Source organism: Amphimedon queenslandica, unplaced genomic scaffold (genome assembly GCF_000090795.2).
Source record: "Amphimedon queenslandica unplaced genomic scaffold, v1.1 AMPQUscaffold_12928, whole genome shotgun sequence".
NCBI classification, from domain to species: Eukaryota; Metazoa; Porifera; class Demospongiae; order Haplosclerida; family Niphatidae; genus Amphimedon; species Amphimedon queenslandica.
The window spans coordinates 1-8,128 of record NW_003546836.1 but is presented as its reverse complement, the minus strand read 5'-3'; the positions used below and the strand labels follow the sequence as shown (position 1 = coordinate 8,128).

General features: G+C 34.0%; 3 protein-coding genes across 7 annotated transcripts in view; 1 reads left to right on the top strand and 2 right to left on the bottom strand.

The window, feature by feature from the left end:
- Positions 1 to 935, top strand: part of LOC109586185 (NAD-dependent protein deacetylase SRT1-like) — a 4,431-nt gene extending 3,496 nt beyond the window's left edge. Inside the window, exons 1-4 of one of the 2 annotated variants that reach the window (XM_020002358.1) lie at positions 7 to 104; positions 156 to 425; positions 475 to 658; positions 706 to 935. In XM_020002358.1, coding sequence (XP_019857917.1) covers positions 60 to 104; positions 156 to 425; positions 475 to 658; positions 706 to 833 — 627 coding nt within the window. In that variant the 5' untranslated portion in view covers positions 7 to 59 and the 3' untranslated portion in view covers positions 834 to 935. Of the gene's footprint in view, positions 1 to 6; positions 105 to 155; positions 426 to 474; positions 659 to 705 lie in introns of those variants that run through there. The other variant, XM_020002359.1, reaches the window with a different exon arrangement.
- A 93-nt stretch (positions 936 to 1,028) lies between these two features.
- On the bottom strand, positions 1,029 to 5,469 carry LOC109586179 (uncharacterized). Of its 2 annotated transcripts, none has more exons than XM_020002349.1 (13): positions 5,059 to 5,469; positions 4,699 to 5,004; positions 4,299 to 4,649; positions 4,195 to 4,251; positions 4,109 to 4,144; positions 3,369 to 4,060; positions 3,244 to 3,319; positions 3,111 to 3,200; positions 2,264 to 2,350; positions 2,184 to 2,219; positions 2,027 to 2,101; positions 1,835 to 1,936; positions 1,029 to 1,719 (listed from the first exon to the last, which is right to left on the bottom strand). In XM_020002349.1, exons 1-13 carry the CDS (start codon positions 5,372 to 5,374, stop codon positions 1,109 to 1,111), a joined length of 2,835 nt encoding a protein of 944 aa, XP_019857908.1. In that variant the 5' UTR covers positions 5,375 to 5,469; the 3' UTR covers positions 1,029 to 1,108. The 2 variants fall into 2 exon arrangements, with proteins under 2 accessions (XP_019857908.1, XP_019857909.1); XM_020002350.1 differs by having other exon boundaries at positions 1,644 to 1,719; positions 1,807 to 1,936.
- Positions 5,470 to 5,593: 124 nt separating this feature from the next.
- LOC109586183 (uncharacterized) lies at positions 5,594 to 8,128 on the bottom strand. Of its 3 annotated transcripts, XM_020002356.1 has the most exons (12): positions 8,071 to 8,128; positions 7,929 to 8,024; positions 7,860 to 7,877; positions 7,772 to 7,819; positions 7,588 to 7,725; positions 6,985 to 7,538; positions 6,793 to 6,942; positions 6,581 to 6,740; positions 6,487 to 6,534; positions 6,119 to 6,400; positions 6,031 to 6,061; positions 5,594 to 5,987 (listed from the first exon to the last, which is right to left on the bottom strand). In XM_020002356.1, exons 6-11 carry the CDS (start codon positions 7,444 to 7,446, stop codon positions 6,039 to 6,041), a joined length of 1,125 nt encoding a protein of 374 aa, XP_019857915.1. In that variant the 5' UTR covers positions 7,447 to 7,538; positions 7,588 to 7,725; positions 7,772 to 7,819; positions 7,860 to 7,877; positions 7,929 to 8,024; positions 8,071 to 8,128; the 3' UTR covers positions 5,594 to 5,987; positions 6,031 to 6,038. The 3 variants fall into 3 exon arrangements, with proteins under 3 accessions (XP_019857915.1, XP_019857913.1, XP_019857914.1); XM_020002354.1 differs by having other exon boundaries at positions 5,594 to 6,061; XM_020002355.1 differs by having other exon boundaries at positions 5,594 to 6,061; positions 7,860 to 8,024.

The window sequence follows — 8,128 nt, the reverse complement described above, 5'->3', positions numbered from 1 at the left end:
TACTAGGTGAGTTGACAAGAGGTACAGAAGAAGGTGAAGTAGCAGACCTTTGCTTAGCAATGGGATCCAGTCTCACTGTCACTCCAGCGGCCGACATACCAGAGGTCAGTGAGTATAGCGTCTCACATGATAGTCACATGATACCATCATTATAGTGTGTCGCTGAGAGAGGAGAGAAGCTAGTTATAGTTAACCTGCAAAAGACACCATTGCACAGTATGGCTGCACTATGCATTCATGCTAAATGTGAAGAAGTATCCACAATGGTAATGGAGAAGCTTGGACTGCCCATACCTGAATTTAGATTGAAGAGAAGAGTCTTCATTAAAGTGACACAAAGTACTAAAGGACCTCCTGAAGAACAGGTTTCATTATCAATAGAAGGACAGGACATGTATGGATTCTATTTCTCATTCCTAACTGGAGTAAGTCAAGAAAATTTTTAATTTTTAATATTTTCATTTAATTTCAAAGGTTACAGTGTCTGTGGGTGAAAGACCTCAACAGTTGCAAGAGCCTTTCTCTATCAGGTTTCCATGGAGAGCATCAGCTGGTGCATCATCAGATGAAATGAAGGTTCAGTTGACGTTTCATTTTCAAGGACATTATGGTGAACCACCACTTGATAAAGAACTGATTATTAAAAAGGGAGTGAAAGGTGAAATTATGGTGATTAGTATTCCTAAATATTTGGTTTTGTTATAGATATGCAGCTCAAGTTATTATTGATTTATGATCCAGGAACAAGAGAATGGAGTATAGAAGATGATACTATTACTGCTGTTGTAGTTCCAGTTGCAGGCATAAAGAAGCTAACACTCAAGGACAAATAATAATTAAGTTACATTTTAAAAAGTAAAAAATACAACAAATGCAATAACAATATATTAATAGATCATGGCTTCAAAATGATTGAGAGTTCATGTCTTTAAACAGGCACAAACCAAAAAAGTAAAAATCAAAAAATGGCAACAAATGCAAAAATTGAACACGCATTAATGCGAGAGATATTTACAATAGATGGCTTCAAACAAATAGACACAAACAATTAAAACTTCATTCAAATAAGAAATAAGCAGGGTTCCTGGTATAAGTGATAAAAATATCTTCAAAATTTCATCCTGTTGACACCAGGGAATGATTCTCTGTGTCGCTCATCTAATACAAGCCATTCTAATGTATCATTGGGCTTAGGTGGATCATCGGGCTTAGGTGAATCATTGGACTTAAGTGGATCATTGGGCTCAAGTGATTCAACCAGTAAGTGTGCTCCATCCACATCAATATTAGTGTGGGAGAGAGAGAGAACACGGAGTGTTTTGTTTGCACGTAAAAGATCAGCCAGTGATTTACAGCTTTCAGAAGTAACCTCTGAATTGAAATCAAGTGACAGAAGTGTAAGTGTCACGTTAGCCTTCAACGAATGTGCCAGACTTTTGACCCCATCATCATTAATTGTGTCATGAGTAAGCAATAAATGCTTCAATGTAGAGTTGTCTGTCATAAGCATGAAAAAATAGTGGGCAAACTCTTTTAATGGGGTTGACTGTATATTGAGACACTTTACAGATTCATTCGTTAATAGAGATGGTACAAATGACTTTAAAGTTTTAAAGGTTAAGCACTTGAGAAAAACCTCATCTCTGGCCTCCATATTATGTCGCTTTGAGGATGATGATTCAGTAATGTACTGTACCTTACTGCCAGATTCAATTTGTTCTAGAAAAAGGTAATGCAATAAAATTTATAAATTAGCATAAATATAGATCTAATTGGAGTAAATTTTCACACTTGTCACTTCCTTACCAGTAGAGCTATGATAAATTTTACGTACCAGGTATTCTTTCTTTCTTCTTAATTTCAGATATAAGCTTTTCATTCTCAAGCATCAATGCTTTATTCTTTCTCTTCTGTACCTGCAATTCAGCTACACATTCTAAAAAAATAAATTGAGCTAGCATGGTCGATTCAATAATCATTATTGATTATTGATTAATTCGATTATTGATAAAAATACTCATCTTACCTAATGTCACTTCAGTCTTCCCAATAACAAACTCACTGATGCCTTGAGTTTTTGATGACTCAGTTGCATATTGACCTGTGACAAAAGCAACATGTACATGCATTATGCAATAGCATCATATTATTATACAAAATCGTTTGAGTCTATTTTAACTTACAAGTAGTTTGTAATTCTCGAATCTTAGAAACTGACTCTATATTTTAATGAATAAAACAAAGCTACCAAAGTAAACATTACCATCATCTTTCTTTTTGATAGAAACCTTCAAATGATCAATTTCCTGATTTTTTTTCACAAGACTTCTTTTCAGCTCATCCGTATCATCTGTACAATTTAATACTATTATGTATATATAGGTTCATAATATTTAAAAAGTTAATCCTTAGCTAAAAACAATGTAAGATTGAAGGGTATTACAATGAGCTTTATTATTAGTAAGCTCATGCAGATTATGCTCACTAATGCTTCAATTATTTGATGCAGCATTGCTCATGAAATGTCATGATTATTCTGCAAGAATAGTACATTATGCTCTCAATTATGCTTGAAAACCAACCAAAAACATACATTATCATAGCAAAAATTAATTAATGGATGCATTATGCATGGCCTAAAGGTGCAACAGAAGTGAAAACTCAAAAAATTTTGTTGATCTCCAAGGTTCAGACATCTCAGTGATCTCTCTAACCATTAAATTCAGGATATTTTGCCTTTTATGCTAGAGATTTCTGGATATTTCCCAATTATGCTGGCATAATTCTTGTATTCTTCTACCTAGTTATTATGCTCATTTTTATGCCAGAATAATCTGCACCTCCCTAATTATTAGCCCTGTGTAATTCCAAATATGTAGCTACATTTAAAGGAATAATTTTTAAATACATAAAACTAACAATTTTAAAACATTACAGCTATTGTGTACATAATAGTCTGGTCCCGCCTCTTCGTTGCATGGGGCTTCTGCGCCACCTCCATGCAATAAAGAGGTGGGGCCAGGCTATGTACATAAGTAATTTAGCATAAACAATAATGACAGTCCAAATTAACAAAGGGATGAGTGACTTAATGTACGAATTATAGGCACCTGGTTGGTCTCTCTCTTTTATTAGTTCTTGTACTTGTTTCTCCTTCTTAGCTAACTGTTGCCTCATTGACAACAGTTCTCTCTCCATATCTATGTGTATAATACAGACACTGAATATTACACAGGTTACTACCTTCATAATTATTGACTGTCTCTTTGGTAAGTTTGTCAGTCTTTTTAGGAGTTTCAGTTGTCATTACTGGTAATACCTTTTAATTCAATGAAGTAAATTATTAATACTATTAAAATTATTTATACCTTGTTCCATATAGTACAGTTGCCTACTTTGAACTCCTTCAATCCTTTCTCTTGCAGTATCTCTATCTTACCAAGGACAGCCATTATCAGTAAGGTAGTGTATTCAGCAGGACAGTAGCAGGTTACTACAACTGATCGACCTTTACAAACATCAGTTACTTTTATATGATAATTTGGCAGAGGACCTAACTCCAACAATACATCATAGACATCTTGCAGGGTGGTGTCATCAGCATCCCAGCTCAGGACAAATGTTACGGTTTCACATGGCAAGTGTTGCATAGGGATTGCTTGCAATGTTTCGTTACTGGAAAGACTCACAGATACTGATTCACAGAATTCTTTAGCTGCTTCTTTATGTTTTATGATTATTTTTATAGCCTCTTTTACTTTAAAATGAACAGCTATTACTTCAAGAAGATGAACATCAACAATGCTACACTTTCTCTTTACCACATCCAGAACACTATCAATAGTTTTAGCAACAGAAAGCTCAGACTTGAGATCAGGATAAGTATCAGCAAGCAGTGTTTTCACTTTATTGATGTCTTTCTGTGACTTAGCCCATTTCTTGGAGAAAAGAAGACGTACCCTATAAAAAGTTGATCCAAACTTTATTCGCATTTCTTTAAATTCTTTTCTCATTTTATGAGGAAAAGGTACCCAATGACCAAGAATAGCTGAGCCTTCAGCTTTAATAAAATAAAAAATTAATTTTAAATCAAAATGAGTGTTCTTACAATCTGAGTCACTTGATATATATTGAGAACCTCTTTCTAAATTAAACCAAATGTAAAAATTAAACATTGCCACATTTAAAATATACTTTCAGTTAAGTAAGTCTCCATCTCTTCGATATTTTCATCATTGCTGAAATGATGCTCTAAATTAGAAATGATAATATCAAAATATCTATTCAAATTAATTTACTGTATTCTTGAAAAATAGTATCTCCAATATGAGCAGTCTCTGAGAACTTCCTCAATACAATAACAAACAACTCCAGGTGTTTGTAATTGGAGTGAACAGCATCTCGTACAGCTTTGAGGAGAACTGCTCTACTGTCAGACACAGAACCTCTGGTAGACATGACACAAGACAGAGCCTCATCAGATATAACCTCTTCATGAAGCAACTTTGCCACACGAACTGGTTCAGTAATTGACTGAGAGAGAGCACTGTAATTATTCCTTAATATATCACTAGCACGATCTTCATTACCACCTACTCCCTCCTGTGGTTGTACTACTGTACTAACATCCTCTTGAGGAATTTTCTCTTCTATAATCATAACAGTAATCATAAAGTGGTAAAATATTCAATGTCCTACTAAATTCAGTCATGATATTATCGGCTATATCTCTTGTTTGTTCAACATCAGACAGCACTGTAGCAATATCTTTAAGTTTCCTGTAGTTGCTAGACACTGTTTCTTGCATGGCAGTCAATAGAGTGGTCTTCTTGTCATCCAGTGACCTCCTCTGATCTATCCTCTCCATTTCATCCAGAGTAGCTTCACTTATACATCTCTTACAGAATAACAGTTGAGACACTTGTACAGGAGAGACAAGAGCTTCATTCAATGATTGAATATTCCTTTGAAAAATAGAAACTGCTTCAGTAGATGGTGGTGTATCTAAAAGGAAGGACAAATACCCGGTAGTTAGCAAACAGATGTAGATTGGCTTACAATTTGTATTATGTAATTCCTTCAAATACTTTTCATATTGATCAGCTATTTTATTCTCTCCCACTACTCTTTTTCTCAATACATCTAGCACTTCTTTCCTACTAGCAGTAGGAGTAGTGGTCAGCCATAGATTGAACATCTCTATCATCTTGTGAGTGTCAGTGTGGCCAGCTTGTGCTTCAATACCTCTCAATCGTTTCTGATCCAAGTCAAGCATTGTACCAAGTATAAACCAGTTAGTACCAACATCAACATGCTCCGTTAGTTCCTTTGTGGTTGGACTACATGACAAGAAACAACAGAAAGAGTTTTCCATGATGAGCCCTACCCATAAAATGAGCCCCACCCTTATTAAGTGGGCGTTTATCTGCAAAGACTGTTGTGTACAAAAAAGTACTGTACATTTTAATTGTATTGAATTATTAACAATTTTAAAATAAATATCTGCCTATAAAAATAATACTTTATAATCATAATAAGTCTATTATGTTGCCCACTATTAAATAGCCAGAGCTTCTCTAGTGTATTATTGGTCTTGAGTGATTCCATTAGTATCATTACTCCATCAGTATCAATGTTAGTATGATGAAGATCAAAGGCAACTGAGTGTGTTGTTTGTGAGTACAAGTTCTGCCAGTGATTGAGCACTGGCTGAAGTGATGCATCAAAGACACTTTCTTGTGTGCTTCCATTAATTTATAAATATGCCACACCTCTTATTCTTCATAACAATAGCAAATGAAAAGAACAGAGAACATACACAAAATTGAAAATAAAAATGAGTTCTATCAGCATTTTTATATAAAAAGCCTAGTTGATTCATTTTCATTTTAGATCAGAGCATGCATGCTTGTTTGTGCTTTTCATCCAATGTGAGTTTTCCAAGCGTATCTCATTAATCTTTAGAGACTTTGCCAATTGCAATACTCCTTTGCAAACATAAAATATAAATACAACTTAAATTTTTGTTACTTAAAAAATTATTCAATATAGTCTTTTATTTCTATGATAAAGATATAAAGCAAATTAGCAATAAAGTAGATATTTAGTACAGACTTACTTTCAGCTACTGGTTTCTGCTCAATCTTTTGAAGAGCATCCATCAATGCCTCCCAAGTCGCTCCTCCATTCTTATCAACTTCATCAACTCGATTTAGCCATTTCCCCAAAGTCTCTCCCAGGCATGCTTTAGCATCTTGAGAATTATCACTTTTAATCGTGTTTAGCCTTGTTTGAAATAAACCTAACTTCAGTCCAAGGTCACTCCATTTACTATTATCGAAACTGCTACTCTTTAATATTAAATCAATGTCATTAAAATCCTTGATGTCTAATTTCATGCCTATGATAAAATTATGGGTACTCACAATGGTTATTTCAATTATCAGACATAGCATTGTGAGCATGTAAAACGCATAATAAATTTACCCCCTTTTTTCTTTGTAAATTTGATAGTGGCACTAGTCTTATGATCAACTATACAGTAGTATAAGATTATGATGTTAGAGTATTAGTGTCTTACTTCTACTAGGATTTGCAGTGATAGATAATGGATATTCGGCTCCTTTTAATGGAAAGTTTAGATAGTCATCAGTAAGTAAGTCACTACTGCCATTCCAATGAATATCAAATCTCATGTTACTGACTACATGCCCCTGACTTTGAAGGGCATCCTTGTGATACTATAATTAGAAATATTATATAAAAATCACAAATTACAGTTACATAGCTCACAGAAAGTGGATTGATTCTTCCTCGAATGATCCAATTTTCTAGTGGCGGATCTGGAGTTATATTTAGCTCTAAAATTTTGCTGTTTTCTTCAAATTTTACATCAAATTTAATATCTGGAATCCAGTCTTCATATTGTGTTCCATCAAATAACTAAACAATAGCCATTAAAAGACAAGAAAGCAATTAACTTACACTTCTTGTCACACCTTTAGTATGAGAATTGTAAATGACAAGGCTGTATTTCCACTTGTTACCAGCATCAGACATTTTGTAGAATAAAGAACCTTGAAAATTTCTGACATCCAAACAGGTGACAACTTCTTTACCACTAAAACCAGTGAGTTTGAAATAGACATAAGATCCTTTGACAGTAAAATCACCCAAAAACTCATTGAATATACATGACATATTCTGTGGGGTGTCTTCAGCTGTTAAAACTTTGATTGATGAGCTATTTACACTTCCTTTTACATTATGCCAGATACCCAGTAGTACAGGATTAACAAATTCTTTACTGCTTGATATCCAGTATACAGCACTGGCTGGTTTCCAGGTTTTTGGATCAGGATAAATATATGGACCAGACACACTAACATGAATGACAACCTCAGCCAGAAAACCACGAGGAAGTGCATCACTTGGAATATCCAGCATCAAACCATACTCATCTCAGTGTAACTGGGAGGATTGACCACCTGTTACTACAAATTTATGTGATGCAATAACTGCAACACCTGGTAAAGAACCTATAAAGCATTATAATTAATGCAATACATAGTAAGATTATGTTCATACTAATAAATATGCTAGGATCTGGCTGCCAACAAATAGCCACAAGAAGTACAATGAATGTTGTGTACAGAAAACCAATTGCTGCTGTTGATGGAGCTTTAAATTCAGACCTTGTTTCAGTTGTAAATTTTTCTTTGCTCACTACGTAATATGTTTATATCACACAAAACTGATCATTAAAGCTTACACTCTAGTTCTTTGTATTGATTTAATGCAGATTCTTTTTCCATTGTTTCTAACATGCAAATAAATTAATGCATAATGATAGAAATTACCTGTTATGCTTAATGGTTCTTTAGAAGATGAAAGAGGCTACATTAAATATAAAAATAATTCTCCCTCACCTTTATTTTCCTTTTTCAACATCTCGATTTCTGCATCTTTTGCCCTACTCATTTTAAGTACTGTTTGTAATCCTTTTTTTAACTCTTCATTAAATTCTAAGTACATGTCTTTTATAAACAAACTATAGAGCAAAGGACATACCTTTTGATTGCTTTAATCCATTATTAATTGATGATAACTCTTCTTCCATTTTAATTGC

Bases quoted from the DNA above. Each gene is read 5' to 3' on its own strand.
- LOC109586183 (XM_020002355.1), bottom strand. From the start codon at position 7,446: ATGCTGGATATTCCAAGTGATGCACTTCCTCGTGGTTTTCTGGCTGAG. The intron at 6,741-6,792 runs GTGAGCTATGTA...TTCTAATTATAG, and splicing joins GAAGAATCAATCCACTTTCT to TATCACAAGGATGCCCTTCA. The intron at 6,535-6,580 runs GTAAGACACTAA...ACTACTGTATAG, and splicing joins CACTGCAAATCCTAGTAGAA to TTGATCATAAGACTAGTGCC.
- LOC109586179 (XM_020002349.1), bottom strand. From the start codon at position 5,374: ATGGAAAACTCTTTCTGTTGTTTCTTGTCATGTAGTCCAACCACAAAG. The intron at 2,351-3,110 runs GTGCCTATAATT...TAAATTGTACAG, and splicing joins AAAAGAGAGAGACCAACCAG to ATGATACGGATGAGCTGAAA. The intron at 1,720-1,834 runs GTACGTAAAATT...ACCTTTTTCTAG, and splicing joins GAAGAAAGAAAGAATACCTG to AACAAATTGAATCTGGCAGT.